This window comes from Onychostruthus taczanowskii, unplaced genomic scaffold, assembly GCF_017590055.1.
Source record: "Onychostruthus taczanowskii isolate IOZ18803 unplaced genomic scaffold, ASM1759005v1 scaffold50, whole genome shotgun sequence".
In the NCBI taxonomy this organism is placed as follows: domain Eukaryota; kingdom Metazoa; phylum Chordata; class Aves; order Passeriformes; family Passeridae; genus Onychostruthus; species Onychostruthus taczanowskii.
In genome coordinates this window covers 2804460-2823166 of record NW_024502569.1, presented here as the reverse complement: position 1 = coordinate 2823166, position 18707 = coordinate 2804460, and the positions used below count along the sequence as shown (strand labels likewise).

General features: G+C 44.8%; 1 protein-coding gene across 1 annotated transcript in view; it reads right to left on the bottom strand.

Annotated features, from left to right (window-relative positions):
- Nucleotides 1-18707, bottom strand: part of SLC7A1 (solute carrier family 7 member 1) — a 37960-nt gene that overhangs the window by 6226 nt on the left and 13027 nt on the right. Inside the window, exons 2-9 of the mRNA XM_041416058.1 lie at nt 15958-16341; nt 11017-11175; nt 8632-8806; nt 6649-6773; nt 4872-5094; nt 3943-4082; nt 2174-2276; nt 246-457 (exon numbers count right to left, since the gene is read on the bottom strand). Of these exons, the coding sequence (XP_041271992.1) occupies nt 246-457; nt 2174-2276; nt 3943-4082; nt 4872-5094; nt 6649-6773; nt 8632-8806; nt 11017-11175; nt 15958-16327 (1507 nt within the window). The 5' untranslated portion in view covers nt 16328-16341. The remainder of the gene's footprint in view (nt 1-245; nt 458-2173; nt 2277-3942; nt 4083-4871; nt 5095-6648; nt 6774-8631; nt 8807-11016; nt 11176-15957; nt 16342-18707) is intronic.

The following is an 18707-nucleotide window of genomic DNA, read 5'->3' as shown; positions in this document are numbered from 1 at the left end:
AAAGCTCACAAACAAAACAGCGACTCACAAAAACCCTAACCATAACAGAAATGCCTTTCCCACTATACACCCCCATACACTCCATCTGCAGATTTCTTTTTAAGTCAAAAATTTAATCTTCAGTTATTCTGGCCATTACAAAAGCTCATCAAAATCACATCAAGGAGATGAGTTTTCCCACCATGGTGAGTACAAAGCCCTACCAGCTGACTCACTGCCCCAGAGACACACTGCCCAGCACTTACCTAAGATGAAGGTTGAGACGTTCACCACCAAACCAGAGAATTTGGAAGGATCTGAATCTGTGGAACACAGTATGGCTTTGAGGGAAAACTTCTCCTCTTCCTCTGGCAGAAACCCAGCCTGTGACTCACTGGTGCTCACAGACTCGTTGTTATCTGTCTCCTCTGTCGACCTTGCCATCTGGTACGCCAAATTAGGCTGCTCTGGCTGGTACCTAGGGAAAGGAAATGACAAAGAGCCTGTTAGTTTGGCTTTTAAATAAAGGTACCACTCATTTAAAAGCCACACAGATAGTAATGGCTACATGCCAGACCTTTACAGCACCAGAACAGGCCCACGTCATGTCTATACCCTTCTGCTTGAAGGGGAAATTTGAGGAATGATGTCATCATGATCTAAGCAAGTATGGCCAGCTCTTATCACCTACAGCGTGGTTCTAACGTAAGTGTTCTAAAGCAGACCGTGCTCCCTTTCCCAAGCCCTGTCATCCATGTCACCAAGACATGAGTGGGTGACAGGAGAAGCAAACAGCAGAGGGACAGACCGATGGTCATAACCAGGCCATTGTGTCACCTGTGGCAGTTCAGCTTTTGCATTTTGGCACAGAGGTGGCTGAGCTAACAGCTCTGCAGCTATCACACCCTGCAGCAGCATTTCTGGTGCTCCATACCCCTCCACCCCAGGCTCTTCTGCCAGCTTATCTGCTGCCACACAAGGAAGGAAGAGCTGAAGCAAGAATGGTTGTTGCAAGTGTGGACAGCATATTCAAAAGGGCTGTGACACACAACCATGTGGAACCATAAATAAAAACTCTTCCAGCCTCAGCTCTCTGTTACAGAAGGTTTTGTCAAGTTACTCAGCCACAAGTCTGACTAAAGGACTGGGCCACAATGAAGGTCACCTTAAAACTGTTCCTGTGGGGATGTGTTCACAATGAGGCCTTTGTTAAACACTGAGAATTGTGAAATGCAGTGAAATCCTTGGGCCTAGCCACAGCAAGAAACTAGTGGCAGGATCTTACAGCTTTGGAAACAATTCAGCTGCTACATCATTAAGCAGTCAAGAGGCAGACAAATCCACTGCCAAGGTCACTACAAAACAGGCTGTCACCTCTGCCAACCCATGATGGGGGAAATGTCATGCAATAGGTACAGCAGCTTGCAAAAACAAATTAAAAAGCCATTTCTAGCTCTGAGGAAAAGAGTAGGCTGGGAAATCAGGAAACTTAAGACAGATAAGGCAAATTGGTAAGAATTTTCAAGGGGCAGGGAGCAGAGCACAAACACAAAGCAATGGTACCACAGAACAGCACTGGCCCTTCACCTGCTTCAAGACTGTTCTTAGTTCAGTGTAATTGCTGTGAAAGCCTCCATCTGATTCTGAGTAAGTCATTCAACACACAAAGGTACTTTTCAGTAACATGATCTTCAGATATTTTTTTCATTAATTGAGTGCTGTTGTCTGGAAGGTGCCAAGAGCTGAATATTTTTAGCTTAGGTTTGGGAAGCTATGGGAGCTCAGCACTTCTAAAAGACACACTGATCCTGCAAACACACGATCAGTTCTTTCCTGCTATTAGACTTCATCTCAAATCCCCTTTCAAAAGGAGGACAACCTGAAATGGTATCCCCACTGGGGACAAGAGTGGGGACAAGACAGGCATCCAGGATCACACATCTTTCCTCCCTACCCCTTTGCATATCTCCTGGGGCATTTAGAGTTCACCACAGCAGGACTGGCACGGAACAAGGGTTAACCAAGTTCAGAGGACCTCCCTGTAGATCCAACTAACACAGTCCCCCATGAAATTAAAGAAACAAGCTCTTCACATGCCTGTAGCTGGAGATGTGCCCATAGAAACTATGAGGACATCTGACTGCTGTGTGGAATTCTCTGTGTGCCAGAAGAGACAAAGCTTCTACATTCTTACCTCAGTACCAACACACAGGCTGCTACCAAGGAGTAAGCCAGGAGGGTCCCGATGGACATGAGGTCCACAAGATCTTTCAAGTCAAAGAGAAAGGCCATAACAGCTGTAGGAGGAGAGGAAGGTAAGAGAGAAGAAAAATCAGCAACATGGCAGAACATGCACATCTCAGCAGCGTTAATATCGATGTAGCACACATGTGACTCTTCCTCAGGACTTGGAAGGGGAGCTTAAGATGTCCCAAGAGAAGGAGAAGTAGGCCCTGGTGCATGAATACCCTAAGACTCCACAGGCTGTCCCAGCCTCAGTAGCTGAAACAATAGGAAATGCTTACTACAGTGAATTCCAGCCTGTTTGTCTCACACAGCCATGTTCACCCAACTACCAAAAAAAAGCATGGGTTTAAGCCACAACCTCATTTTAGTCCCCCAGTGCAGCTGCAGCACTCCTAAAATCACAGTTATCTCCTGGAAGTAGCTAGAGGCAACAGAGGATGAGCAGCACCTTGCCCTGGTGTCTCAGCTCAGCTGGGCTGCAATCAGGCTTGTGCATGCAATGGGACCAAGCATCAAAGAGGGCATCTTGAAGCAGCAGGTGTCATCACAGGGATTTCCAGAAAAAGGCTGCCATTCCTTATGCATTACCCTGCTTACACACCCCCACCAGGTAACCCTGGTTGTATAGGAATTTGTATAGAGCTTTCAGAAGACAAAGTGGATAAAAGACACACAGTCAGACATCAGGTGGCACCAACAGCCATATGAGAGTGTAGGGACCTCAGAGCCAACCCGGCCCCTCTCAACCTTAATGTACAACCTGGAGCCCAATAACCAGCCCAACCTTCAAACTCAGCTGGCAAATGTTGTCCCTGCAGTGTTGTGTGGGTTTTGGTCATAGGCACTATGAACCACTTGGATGAGACCACAAAGCTGGTTTTTTTGGTTTTTTTTTTTTTTAATATTGCTCTTGTTCCTACCCTACCATGGTCTGGACCCAAGAATACCTGAAGAGGAAGGTGTGGGAGAAGGAGGCTGTGAGGAGGCTCTGCAAGTCCAAGCAGCAGGAGCTGAGCCCTTTCACAGGAGCTCAGAGCCCAGGGCAGCAGTCTGGCAGCAACTCCCCACCAAAGGTGGCTCATTCTTGTACCCACGGCTCATCCTGCATTTGCAGCAGAAGGTAAAGAGGAAGCAGCAAGGCCACTCTCCTCTTTGCCAGGCATCGTGAGGAAGGGGGTGGCTGCAAGAACAGGGTAAGCTGCTCATCCTTGCTGTCCGGGAGGTTTAATTCCCATATTTCTGGCGGGCCAGGAGAAGGGGAGAACAGGATGGCTGCCAGCTGTGACTAACTGATTAACAAATGCCAATGCCACAGGGGCCATCTGCTCTGGTGTCTTCTGCAGAGCTGCTACCCACAGGTGGACAGGCAGTGCAGTGTCTACAGGCCAAGAGCCACGAGGATGCTGGGGCACCGCTGGCTGCTGCCTTGCAGGGCGTTAATTACTTTCAAGGCTGGCTAAGCAGATAAAGGTAGTTCCTGGCATGAGACAGGATTGCAAGCAATGAGCTCTGAGAAAGAGGGACAAGCACACAGTGAGCTGCTCACGCTCACCCAGACTCTTCAGGGCATGCCCTGGAAATCCAGGACACCCTCTGGGATGCCATATTCCGCAGTATATCCAATTAGTAAGTGGGCTAGAGTCAGGCGGACTTATCTGCCCTGAAGATGAGCTTATGTCTCCTTTCCACATATCTTTGCAAGTCTTTGGATCTTACCTGCAGTAGCTCCTGAGGTCACTGTTGCAATTAAGGGAGTTTTTCTCTTCTCGTTGACTTTAGCCAAAAATTTAAAAAGAAGTCCATCTTCTGCCATAGCATAAATTATTCGAGGCATTGGAAACATGGAGCCAAGGAGACTACAGACACAGGAAGGAAAAATAATCTGCTTATATCATCTCCTGCTGAGCACAGGCACGTAAGTGAAAGCAAGTTTATGGCAGTGTAACTATAGAACAGGTGGGTTTCATTCACTTCAGCTTCTCCTTCAAGGGCTCCCACTGAACACCCACGTTACTGATAGCTGGTAACTGAGGTGCAGCTATATGATTCTGGATAGCTAAACTTAGCCATGGGACATAAAACCAGCCTGACTTTCAGGCAGTAAAAGAGCTGTAACTTCCATGAGCCTGTGTAAGTTGCTCACCTAATTGAGTACATCTAAGTTGATCTGAAATAGGCCTTCCAAGTTCAAGAGGTGACAAGTTCTGCCTCCAGCGTGCCCTGTCTCCCACACAGATGGCTGTCCTGCAGGTAACCTGCAGACAGATGGCCTTGGATATGGTAAGCCCCATGTATTCCTGAAGGTGCACCCTGCACCACTTGACACAAGTCTGCTCTCCACCCAGCAGGCCAGGATGTCCTGCACCCAAACTGTTCTTGCACTGCATAGTTTCCTCCATGACTTTGTCACTCAATCCAGATTTATATTCCTGAGATGCACCTGCTGGGTCTTCTGCTAAGATGGGATTTTCTGAAGTGATACTGGTCACCTGCTTCTCTGGTACCTACCACAGGGTGAAATCCTGGTCCTTTTGAGGTCAGTAGCTCTGAATTTCATCCCTGGTCTCCGCTCCATTTCTTAAAGGAGATGGAGGTACATGAGAGATGTACCTTGAGGGATGCAGAAGTGAAGAGCAGTGTCTTACCTTGTAGAAAGTGCACACAAGGAACCAACAGCCACTGCATAGTTGGCTCCATCCCAACCCACGTATTTAAAGGCATTTGGTAAAGGGCTATTGGTATCCAGCTGGTAGTAAGGCATCATGAGCGTCAGGGCAGCCGACACGCCAAAATAAGCCACGAAGCAGATGAGAAGAGATGCCACAATGCCAATAGGAATGGCTTTCTGAGGGTTTTTTACCTCCTCACCTAGAAGAAAGAAATTTAAATATCAGCTAAATGACAAGCAAGACCTTTATCCCAACCTAGGGCAGGCGTGCTGGCTGGGGCTTTCAAAGGTTTCATGGGTACAGAGGTGCTCTTTCACCACAATGCTGCCTGATCCATCCACTTGCCACTTGGATATCACAGGCTGTTTGCTCCCATTTCTGCTGCTCCTGACACTTCTGACACACATTCGTGGAAGCCTTGTAAACTCAGGCACAGAAACAATCTGGATTAAAATAATCCTTTTCCCAAAACAGATCGTCCTTCTATTCTACTCCTTCTATCCTACTGATGGTGCAGACCCAAGAAGAGTTCAATGATCACAGATGATGGAACAAGAAATTATTGTGCAGTTGTAGGGAAAATCCGTGGATGTCCATTTTAGTTACATCTCCCCCAAAACTAATACACCAGGATCATGGCACCATAGGTGCCCATTTCTGGAGAAGGGCAGTGTCTGAAAGTCATATGGACATTTGAAAATGCCTCGTAACAAAAGTTTTTATGGAAAATTTTCAACAACCAAGTAGGAAAAATGTGTGTAAAAACCCCAAAATTCCTCAAAATTCAGGCACTGATTAATTACAGAACAGATTTGAGCTTTCCTAGTCCTACAAAACTGCTCTGAAAGCAAGAGCTCCTGCATTTAGCAGGATGAACTGATAAACATAGATCCATACACCTACAAGTTAAAAGCAGATGAATGTTTCTCCCACAAGGAGAGGCTCCAGGGCTGGCTGGAGTAATGGAGCCAACACTTCTCCAACTCCTTTCTTGGAAGAAGACGTAGTAACGCTTTATTTGTCTGTGATGATTCCCTTCTCCCTCTGCTCCAACTGCTCTTGCCAAATGTGAAATTAAGGATAATCCTTTCTTCAGATTCATCTTCTAAGATTCATCTTAGCCACAAGAAATATGACTATGCTGATGGCTTCTCTCAAAACAAGACCTCTTAACCTTTACAGGTAAAATCTCTGATTCTGAAGCACAGCTGTAGGGTGCAGTTTACTCCCCAGAGGCTTCCTCTTTCTCTGGATCTTTAAAATACTCCAAGACATCAGAGCTTCTTCAGCTGAAGGCACTGAAGAACTCTGTTCCAGAATAACCTATTGATTAAAGCATCATCTAAAGTTAGAGGCTCAAACTTATACCAGACATGTGAACCTGGGCCTTCCCTGTTTGCCTAGCTGGTAAACCTGCACATGTTTTCTGTGGAGTCTGACCTGGTTGTGTCATCACTGACCATCCACAAGCTTGGGCCCTGCAGGCAAAGAAGGGAGGAAGTTCGTGGTTATACAGTTTATCCGTGTGCCACAGCAGCTAGAAGTCAGCACTCAGGCACTCAGGGACTTGAACAAATTCAGCACTTTCACCATTAGGAGCAGCTGAGCCAAAAGTGTATTTTTGAGCTGAGGTTCACAGGGACGACAAATGTGTTGTCCTGAATTCCCTATTATCTGTATTCTGCAATGTTATTGAAAGTCAATCTACTGGCAGCCAGGTTCATAACCAGAATGAAGACATCTTCCCTCTTACCTGTAGTAGCAATACAGTCAAATCCCACAAAAGCATAAAAACACGTGGCTGCCCCTGAGAGGACTCCTTTCCATCCATAGGGCATAAACCCTCCAACACCGTAGAGCTTTTCTTCCTGTGTTTGACTGAAAGGCATGGCACTGGGTTAGAAGTGATCCTGCCTAGCTGGGAGTCACAAAGCTATTCACACAGCTCATAACAAAATCCAAAGCCAAAGTTTGAATAAGCAGGCTCTCCCTTTCATATGCTAGCATGCCAGTCAAAATGCTAAGCCCTACCCACTGCTGAGCTTTGGACTGGCCTGCAACAGCCTGGGGAAGGCATGGAATAAAAATGGTTCATGGTTTGTTTCCACCACCTCTTCTGAGGGGTGGATAAAAATGTCTTGGCTAAGACAAGGGAAAATAGCATGAATATTAAAAATAATCTCCTAACATTACTGCATGTGTGTAGACACATATATTCATTTGAACAGAAGCTTTTGGAAAAGGTGAAGACTGAGAACCATGTGAACCATCCACTTTTTACTTTAGATGGAGTCAGATAAAGGGTAGGTGAGTAGACATAAGAAAGGAATGCACGGTGCCATGATTGTTTAAAATCCACCTCATCTTCAATTATCATCTTTCAAATTCTGTGTGCCAAGCTCATACTCAAACCATGCCTGTAACCATGAGAGAGAAGTGGAGCCTGGATCCCTGACACACCAACTGCTTTGCTGAGCCTTAACCAAAGTTCATTTAAGTCAACAAACACAGGCTGATCCCAGCACACTTTGGATTGCAACCCCATATCCATGTGCCTTGTGTTGAGTGACATAACAAGCACACCCTACAGTTCAAATGACTTAAGTCACTTTTTCAGTGAAAAGTCTTTGCAAAGATTAGTTAAGGCAGTTAAACTAAACTAAATCCCAAATCTGCTAGTCTTCTCACATATAAATATCTGAACTCTCTCACAGAAGCTCTGTTGAGACTTAGATGAAACCTGGCCAACAGAAATAGCACAACCCAGATGTGGATCACTCTGGAAATAATGATGAAATAAACCCCAGACAGATATTACAAAAATAGTAAGTCATACAGGTCAAAGAGCTGCACTCATACTTTGAAACTCTTGCAGTAATTGCTCCTTGCAAGGGAATAGCAGGAGGGAAGAAGGGACCGGTGCTACAGAAGCAATTTGTTTGCAGCAGGTTGAATTTTGAAAAGAGGCTCAAGAAGCAACTTTTACACAACATAAATTTGACCCACACAACATTTATGAATCTCACCAAATTTTGCCCAACTGTGCTTCCTTGCAGGACATCATAAAAGGCCTGATATACATGGAGATACTTAAAGGTCCTTATTTTGTATGGTACAGTCTCAAGCAAAAATTAATAGCTTTGTCTTACTGATAAGCCTTCTAAGCTCCTTAATTTTGATCTTGTGTAGGATGACAGGATTTTGGCCAACAACAAAATGTCATTAAAAACAGATTTATGATATGCTTGTAGCAATGCATTAAAATAATCTGCAACTTGCCTTCATTTTATTGAGGCATTTGGGACAAGGTCTCTACAAGGTACAACAATGCCAAAAGGATATTGCCCAAGTATTCAAAGAAAGTACACAGCTATACTTGGACATGGCTTCATACAGGCACCAGAGGCAGCCTGGTGCAGACTTGAGTAGATCCTTCAGAACACTGTCTAAAGAGTTCTTTTGTCTCAACTTTGGGTGCTATATTGGTTACAAGGCCAGAAATGGTCAATCCCGCAGCAGGGCTCACAGTGACACAACCTACCCCTAGCACTTGCAGCCCATCAGCACAGCTTGCTTTCAGCAAACACACGCCAAAAACAGCTTTGCCTCCAAAGGATGTGGCAAAGGAGGCAGCCATCCCATTCACTGGTTTTCTAACTCAGCCCACAACCCCGCATTTAAACTTGCTTTTGAAAATGCACCAGCTTCTGAGATGAGAAGAAAACATCCAACCTACTTGTCTTTGAAAATGCTATGGCTGGTGTTGTAAATGTCCTGTTCAGTCAGGTACCAGTTTTTAACAGATCCTTTCACAAAGCCGGAGATCACGACAAATCCAAGGACAAGGACGTTGATGCAGGTGAACACTTTATTCACCAGGGCAGATTCTTTCACACCAAAAGCTAAAAGCCCTGGGGAAAAAATGGCATAGGTCAGGTATTTCACCACCAGCAGCAGGTGCTGGAGACCCACAGACATAGCTCAACTGTGTTCATGCTGTGCTCTGCCCAAATTATCACACCTCGTTTCTTCATAAAGCCAAGTAGCTGAGGATTCACTTATCCAGAAGGAGGATGAGGACTTCAGCTCTGACATTATTTCTGCAGAATGTGACACACTCTCCCACCCAGCATGCCCATGTGGACTGTGTCTCTGGTAAAGTGCTTTGCTAATACACTTAAACTACTCCTACAGCCTCAAACTCCACAGAGAGACCCGGAGAAAGCACAACAGGTGGGTTTCAATGAAGGAACATTGTCTTAGAGGTCTTGGCGAAATGCAGAAGTTATATACAACACTCAACTTTCCTTAGAAACAGGGTTCCTCTGTTTATGAGCAGGGACCAAATCCAGGAGGATTCTACTTCTAATAGCTACTTCTAGAGCTCAAGACAAAGAAGAAGGTGGCATCTCGGGAATCCTACTCCCACTTAATCAGCAAGAGATTTGCCAGTGAGTTCAGTGAGAGAAGGATTGCAGCTTGGCCTTAAGATCATCCATCTGAAGAAGAGCATGGCTACAGGCCTTGGCAAACAAAATCTCACTGAGGCATAGCTTGGCTTCTCAGGTCGACAAGCTCTCTTAACTTCCTATTCAAGTTTCTGAATGTTAAGAACTGAAACTTTTAACTCAAATCTAAGGCTGAAGGAGAAGTAAAAAAATTTCACACAGGCCTGAGGGAGAAGAGAAGCACAACACAGTGTTCTTTTACTGCTACTCCAAGGGACTTCAATGAGAGACGAGCATCCTATGTACTCACCTTTCCTTCTTTTAAGGCAAGAAATAAGCTGAGACAGCCATTTCAGAAGAGTGTTTGATAGGACTGCATACCAGCCCACAAAATCTATAAGGTACTCTATAGAAATCTGAAGCTCAAGAAAGTGCAAGCAGAAATAAACTTGTGGTGATGGTATTTGAGACTAAAGCTGTTCTTTCAGCAGCTTTTTTTTAGAAAAGAATGGTTTGCCTTTTTTATTAAAATCCATGGAATTTGCTTCATGCAGGAGCATAAAGCCACCTTATTATAAGGTAACCTTTGTAATTTTATACCTCAGCAGTGCTAAAGTAAGGAAGTCTAAATTTTGTAAATTGTATCTGAAGTGAAGGATCAGATTCTGATTTGAAATGAGAGCAATTCATATTACTTACAAGTGAACAAATGGAAAAATCTCTCCCATTCAGATGTAATCCTGAAAACAGAGGGCTGCTATTGGCTTCAGCAGCCCTCGATGCAGTCCTAGATCCAAATGCAAACCCAAATGCCAAAGCATCCCTTGCTTGAGGCCTGTCCCCATGAGCACAGCACACAGTGAGAAGACCGTTCCGATCAGAGTGGGAAATGTCAGGATAACCTTGCCAGTGTGACACTGCAGCTTCTGCCTGCTGGAAACCACAGAGGAGTATAGAAGCATAATTTTTAAAATTTGCCTAAACTTGGTAATGCTTTGCAAGACCCAGCTAGCGTTGAGGTAAACATTCAGAAGAATTTTGATCTTGCCAGATGTCAAGACTTTTCCAATTTATGAACAAAGGCTTGACACATTTTTAAGAAAAAAAGAGGTGCGGACTGTCTGTGACACATTTATTTCTCTGGAGTCTTGTATTCACTTCTGCAAATTGAAGCCCATATATATTTAAAAAAACCCCAAAACTAAAACAGTAGTACATGAAACTGTAACCAAGTCCTCTTTCTTTCTTTCCCTCACTTTCCTGGCTCAAGGCATCAAAAACTGGCAGATTATCAAAGGGGGAATAAGGCTGATAGACTAACTGCATGAAATTCTTGTGTAATAGGATTTGTGGAGGGAAGGATTAAACTCCTATACCTGATTGAGGATAACAAGTCATCTTTTCTTTTCGTCCTTATACAAAATTTGATTGAAGGTTTTAAAAGTGGCTCAAAGAATACTGAGAATGCTCCCCTCTAATTTAAAAACCTTGTAAATAGGCTATGCCCTGTGCTAACTCCACAGCAGCTATATAGGTCAATCCAACACTTGTAGCAAAGAAAGTCTTTAATATGTTATTCAAAATAAATCAGGACTTCATGCTCATTCCAAAAGCAAACAATGAGATTATGGAAGAAGTAGGTGCAAGACCCACAAACTCCTCCAGTGCCTCACCTGTTAGGATGATGATTATCACCACAGCAAAGATGTCTGGGTATTTTGCTAGCACTCCGGGAGCATCCATCGTCATGTATTTTTTACAAAATTTTTCAATGTGCTGCCCTATGATTTCATCAAACGTCGCGCTCCAGGCTCTGGCCACACTCGAGGTTCCTGCCAGAGGATAGAAAGGACAAAGATCACCCTTTGTGGCTGGCACATGTTCCAAACCAGGGGGAGCCTTGTAAGGTGTTTCAATACAGAGGGCCTCAAAACAACCTTGCACGTGCTCCCAGGTGCTGGGAGCAGCCTTTCATATCCATACCCAGCCCACAGCCTGTGTTCATGCTTGGCATCTGCTCTGATAGTAACACACACAGGTGGTGGGCCGCAGACTCATGCTGAGCTGACAAGATGAGAAAAGTATTTTTAGTCTGGCTTCTTTGCAAACCTCAACTTTGCCTTTGATACTGCCCTGACTGACCTTTTCCTTACACCCCCAAGGGCCTGCCCTTCCCCCAAACCTGGTAATTTCTGTTACCAGAGAGGTCCAAAGGTAATGCTGGCAGAAGTCCCTGGCAGCCCCAGTCAGGTGGCTGCAGCCCAGGCAGAGTGCCCTTACAGAATCCAGCTGCCCTCCAGCAGTGCAATGCTGCAGCATCAGAGCCTGGGCCACACTAGTGGCCAGCTCTGCACTCTGGCAACACCCAGGTCTGCTCTGACCCGCAGCGCTAGAGCATCCAAGCAGGAAAAAGACTCAGATACAATTTACATGTTATCTGAGGATAAGTCAGCCTATTGCAGAATGCTGGGGATGACCACAGCAAGTGGAACAGTTCCTGCCTGTGGCAAATGCTCAGGCTTTGCCCTCTGGGGCTGCTTTTTGTTTCTGTTTGAGTGCATCCAACTGTGTGCAGCTTGCTGAGGTGAGGACTGAACCTGGGTCTCAGGACAAGCAAGCTGGGGACAGTGTCTGGGCCATAAAAGTAATTTTAGAGAACCAGAATAGTAACAACAAAGAACTACCACCAGACAGTGACAGTATTTTGTGAAATAAGTTGGGTTTTAAAAGCCAACTTCTCCCTCTCCTGTGTTAATGTGGCTACTGTTACACACCCAATGTCTCATACAGTGCATACACTGTATATAACAGCACCTAATTGCATATCATAATTATTACTGTACCTAGTAATTACCTAGTTTAAAAAAGAGCTTGGCTTGGTTTTGGCTTGCAGAGCAGCTCCTCAGAGGATGCCATCAGGGGCCCCTTTCCACCCAGAACAGTCTGTCCTGCCACACTCACCTGTGAGTGGGTGCTCAGGTCCCAACTCCGGCACCTGCAATCCTGTCAAACAATGTCTGTGCTCACCTACAGCCAAATCCTCTGCAGCAGCGGTGGGCAACACCTGCAGCACAGCTGGGAACACTCACCTGCCCAATCCAGCTTTGCAACAGAATAAAAATTAAGCTGCAGAACAGACCTGCTGGGAGACTCTTCTGTTCACCAAGACAGAAAAGTGCACAGTGTGAACACCTTTAAAGAGTTTGGACATCACTGCCATCAATTTAATCTTGAGAAATTGCAAAAGTTATCGTACACCACATTACAATTTTTCAGGTTAGCTTTGGCATGATTCGAGGAAAAAGACTATTTTAGTGCTATTTTTTTGTCCTAGCTCTAATATTTTATGTTCTAGGACAGGAACACCCAGCTCCTGCATGTGTTATATTAGATGCCAGCTGCTTTGATGCCAGTTCCACAAACCTATGAGCCATTTATCCTGAACTCTCTGTAACCAACAGGCTTGAGGGAGCAGGGGGAATCTGACTTTCTTTCAACAGCACAGACACCTGGATAATATGTTGCTGTTATTAGAGAGCACAGTGCAAAAACATTCAGCTGTACCCAGGAGGACTTACTAGTTCTGCGTCAGCATAGCCTCACCAGAGCAGATTTGGCTCCTGCCTACAGCACACAGCTCCCAGGAGGACTGCAGAGCTCAGGTGCTGGGCTTGCTGCAGGAACAGGCACAGGCAAGGAGGTCACCAAGTGCCAGGAAACCCCAGCAGCACCTACTTACCAGAGATGCTGCTACTCATCATCCTACCAGCTCCCACCAGTTTCTAGTTCCTGAAACGCATCTCACGATCTGGCACAGTTCCCCAAACCCACATCATCCCAGAAGAAAGTTCACATCAGATTCCGGACCTGGACACCTTTCTCCTTGTCTCTAGACCATAACTGATAAGTTGCACGCCCAATTATTTCTCATCACCCACCTCCAAGACTCCACATGAGCCTTCCCCCAAGTAAAATCACTTCAATTAATTAAAAGTTACTGGCCACCCATCCTTGGGACTCCAGGATTTCTTTTTCCACCCTCACAATACTTCCTGAACCAATGTTTGAGAACCTCAGCATGAAAACACCAAGCTGACCGAGCCCTTTAGAGACGCACATTTTTGATACACTGCTTGGCATTTTCTCAGCAAGATTAAGAAAAAAAAACCAGCTTTCTGCCCTTCTGGCTCTGAAGTGCAGCACGTGCCTGTCAGAGACTGGAAGGACTGATGTACCGAGACATTTAAGGATGTCTGCGAGTTTGACAGTGAGCAGGTCAAGCTCTGTCCTGCTGAGGCAGTGCCCTGCCCCCACACCCCCAGCCTCTATTCCAGCACTGCTTTGGCACACCAGGGGCAGGGCTACACTCTGCCTAACCCGGCTCCCAAGTGGCCAAATGACCACAAATCCCACCTGGGGGGAGGGCCCATAAAGGCCCAGGGGTTTTTATGGCTGAGCATGAGTGCAGCACGTCTTGACCCTACCTTCCTCTTGGAGTTTGTATCTGAACACTGCTGGAACCCAGGTGCTGGTAGCTATGTGTGCTTTTCTATATCTTCTCCGTCTTCCCCTCCTTCTTCTAATTCCCAGTTCTTGGAAGATTTTGAGTAACTAACATGGACGATTTTGAGTAACTAACATGGAACAGGTTTAAAGTTTGCTAAGTTGGATGGGCTAAATTAATGCTGTGAGAAGTGTTTTATGTTGATCAGATGTTGTAGTAAGTCTTTAGCCAAAGTCTCCTAATTTTTCAAAGTTTGCCAGTAAACTTTTGTGTTGTTTTGACCTCTTGAGACTATTTGGTCAGTATTTTTCCCGTGTGTCCAACTCAGAGTACAGGAACCATTTGACACTTTCAAAAGTCTCATTGAGTGAGTTGATTGGGGCCTTACAGTGGCAGCCAACATATCCTTCTCCTCCATGCCCCAGAAGCTGCTGGGAGTTGTCCTTGCTCTCAAGAGAGGCAATTAGCTCTGAGAAAAAAGCTGGGTAAGATAAAGAGACCTCCTACACCTCATATCCTCCCCCAGTGTTCTTCCACCTTAGCCACCCTTTCTCACAAATTATGAGAAAGACAGTTTGCAAATACTCACTCTTGACACAGAACTGCAATAAAAGTAATGAAGTTGTACTTGAACACATTCATGGATAGTATCTACTTATTTTTAACTGAATTCCCTGCCTTGTGACAATACACTGATCAGTCAACTCTGAAATAAGAACTGAGACAGTTGTTCAAAATCCATTATGAGAGGGAAAAAAAAAAAAATCTCGGAAATACCACTCTGAGCCCAGATCCTCGGAGCAGAACATTCAGTAGGCAAAACTTTTCATTGTGCATTTGCAGAATCAGGTTTTGGGACAGCAACCACGGCTATGTCACTCATTTTGGTCGTCCAGTATCATGGTAGGAATGGCCCCAAAACCAACTAGATGAAGGGCATGAAGGAGACGATTTATCATTACCTTTCTGGAACAGAAGAAAAATTACCAAGAAGTCTGTTCAATTTTTCTACGTGTAGCCTAAGCAGAGTCCATCATAGGAGTGTGGAAGAAATTATACACTTACTTTTTAAAAAATTATTTTTATCTACTCCTTGCAGTGAATGTAATTCACAAAATAGCTACAGGACTCAGATTTCTTACGGAGAGGAGTTTAATCACTCTGGCTTTTCATCTTCTCTTTTTTTTTTTTTTTTTTTTTTTTTTGTTAAGAAGGAGGAGAAGAGGAGAAAAATATTTCAGGTAACACACAGAGGAAAGCCAGCATGATCTCAGACAGGCAGCTGCTATGCCACTATGTTGTTCTTGATATGCTCTTACCCTCCAAGCACCATGGAAACTAAATTCCGAGGTAATGCTTACAAATCCCATAAAACGCATTTAAAAAAAACCAACTCCCTTTAGTAATTTAGCAAACAGTTGGTTTTCAGTTTAACTAGCAAGCTTTCAGTCTCAACTGGCGTTGCAGCCTTAGAGGCATGATAACAAGCAGCCTGCCCAGAATGTGCTTGAAAAGACACAAATTCTTAATTAGCAAAGTGTGGCTTAGTTTTAATGCATCAGCTGAGTTGCACAGCGCATGCTCTGAGCTTGAGCCAGGGCCTCTCCTAGTGGGAGTCAAGGGCTTAGAAGGGATTTGGTTTGTATTTTCCAGAGACTGTGAACCTGAAGATCATCTCAAGATTAATTCTGCAGCAATTCACAAGACAAAACTCTTATCTCCAGATACTTTAAATAGATCCCAAAGGGACCAGAATTAATCCTTGATCAACTGTGAGTACAGACACTGTAAAAAAGCATCTTTCCATGAGCAGCTCCTTTCTAAGCAGACAGGACACTCTTTAGCACCCTAGCAAGTGTGCAGAAGCCAGGGGATGCCAGAGGGATGAGGTGCGGATTCAGAGGAATTCCCAGCAGCAATAAGCCCTCAGTCAGCAGCACAGGACATCAAAGACGTATCCCAGTGATGAGTCCTGAAACCCTGGGTGAGTGCAAGAGTGAAGCATTCATTTTGTAACAGTAACACAGGCACCCAAACAAGGGTGACTCTACAGACCAGGCTGCCACGTTGAACTAAAGCTAGGCTCTGGCAGCACACCCACCATACTTACCAATAACATAGGACAGGATTAGATTCCAGCCTGTGATGAAGGCCCACAGCTCACCCACAGTCACGTAGCTGTAGAGATAAGCTGATCCTGTCTTAGGAACTCGAGCACCGAATTCTCCGTAGCAGAGTCCGGCCAGCACCGAAGCCAAGGCGGCAATCAAGAAGGAGATAACGATGGCAGGTCCTGCGTTTTCCCGTGCCACAGCTCCAGCCAGGACATAGACACCAGCACCCAAAGTGCTGCCTACACCCAGGGCCACCAAGTCAAACGTGTTAAGGCATCGCGACAGGCGACTGTCTTCTCGAGAGCAGTCCACATTTTTCCGACGAAGAAGCTGGTTTCCAAAATTGGTAATTTTTTGACACTCCATCTTCCTGTTTGGGCCTGCAAGAAAGATGCTGCCATCATTATCCAGACCAGAATACCTTCCTACACCAACATCACTGCACAGGTACAATGCTACGGCCCTGTTACATTTCAGCAAATGAAACTTCCCATTTTCCACCTTTTTACAAGATTAAATGTCTCCTCTGACATTTTATCTAGACTTACCATGGGGAAATAAATAAACAACACCACAGTTCTGCTTCCAACTCTCAGTCACGCTGCAAACCTTGTGCAATCCCAGGAGAGAGGCAATACTTCACTCCCACCCTGCTCCATAGCCACATAGTTCACACACAAGTGGACAAACTAAAAACGCAAATTTTCTCTTTCAGATTTCAGAGGAGTTTTCTTGTTCTGGGCAAGAAAGTACTTTAAAAGTGAATGTCCCAGTTGCCCCATTTACCATAATTTGTTTCACATTGCAGAGAGCTTGTGGAGTGCACAAACCCTGTACTACTGGGATGAATTTAAACCTGAGGACGTTGCAGGGATGTACATAACACCTCTCAACCTGATAGCCTGAGGAAACAGCCACTCCAGGATAAGCTCCTCTGTAAGATGTGTTGCGCAGACATCAGATTTTCTCTGCTTTGCTCTACAAATCTCCAGGCTGTGTGGCCACAGCCTACAAGGATGAACCTCATCTTCCATCTCAGACTGCATCCTTCAGCTCCAATAGCCTCACCCAGATATCCACACTGCACCATTAAGCCTGGCTTAAGCAACAGGGTTAAACATGTTTCTTCATTAATTATGGAAAAAGAAAAATTCTTTTATTTTGATGCAATGCTGGACTGAGACATACATTTTCCAGCAGTACACACTGCACGTGGACATCAATACTGTGCTGAGAAATATGTGTGGGCAAAAATACTCCTAAATGCAATTTACAGTACACTTCAGTGAGACTGGTACTTCATCAGCTCCAGCTAAAGTGTAGTGTAAAAGGTGGGAAAATACATGCTAAGAAACTGAATTAACTGAGGCAACTGTTAAATTCATGCTTCAATTTTGTTACCACAGCATCAACTACAAAACCAAAAATCCTCTTCGCTTTTTCAAGACCCCCGTCATAAGTCCTGGCTTAAATCCCTTTTTCTTGGCTTTACACTAACTCCCCTACTATGAGAAAGTAATTACAACTGCAGGAACAAGGCTGAGGATTTACAAGGCCCACTGTGTCAGGAATTGTACCCCACCAACAGCTCTCAAACACGCTCCCAACAGATATGGATTTAGACAAATAAAGAAAGGCAGGTTTTAGGCCCATCTTACAAAAATCTTGTTTTATTAACCATGGGAGTTCCCAGCACATACAGAGAGGGAAAACTATCTTCTCCCTTCAGCAGGAAGACACACCTAAGTCTTTACCTAAATGCATTCACGTCAGATTGAGTGAACAACCTCCTTTTCACCTGAACCTTACCCAAATCCATGGCAGCCAGGATTGCTTTTGGCTGGACAAATGCCCACCTCCCTAAAGCTGGGACATAGCACTCGCAAACTTTGAAATGGATTAAAAGGACAAGAAGATTGTGGTACTGGAGTGTCTCCTATGAATTCTGTTGCTTTCTAGGATGCTACCTAACAACAATGCCAGGCCTTTTACTTCCTACACAGCCATCTACCTTAACAAAATCTGGTATCCTGCGAAACAAACATAACTTAGTGGTTTTAATTCTGCACTGAATGAAGGGGTAACTGGTCCCCAATTCCCTGCCTTGTCACAGACACACACATCATGAGAAATCACTTCCTTGGCAAAAACAGGGCTGGTGAGGGGCAATGTCCCCAGGAGAGGAACAGACCCTTGGTGCAGAGGTGGAGGATCAGGGTGAGAACTTGGCAAGGTCCTAGGGGGCAGGGGGACATACAATTTATTCACTAAAAAAATAAACCTAGTGAATTATTTCAAGTGTATATATCACTCAAGAGTGTCCCAGAAGAAACATATTTCAAAGCAATTTCATTTGGAAGCTCCCTTGGGCCTATCTACAGGTGTGCACAGCTGTACTCTGGCCATCAAGAATAAAGCAAAACTGCTTTTTATTAATAATTTGCTTAGAAGAGAGGCGATTTAATTATGACAGACCTGAAAATTAGGACCAACATCCTGCAACTGGATTAATGCCAGCAGACAGTGCTCTTCCAGGTGAACTCCAGATTAAGATATCAACTGCCTCTTTCACAAAAAACATGTCAAAGTCTGAGCATCCCTGTTGTGAACAGAATACTTCCCATAGCCTGCAGGTAACAAACAGGGAGCCTGCAATGCAGCCGTGTTCTGTGGCCCTTACACACAGCACTGTCATTCATCTCACAGGCCACTGATCACCATCCAAGCATCTCTTACACATTTTCTT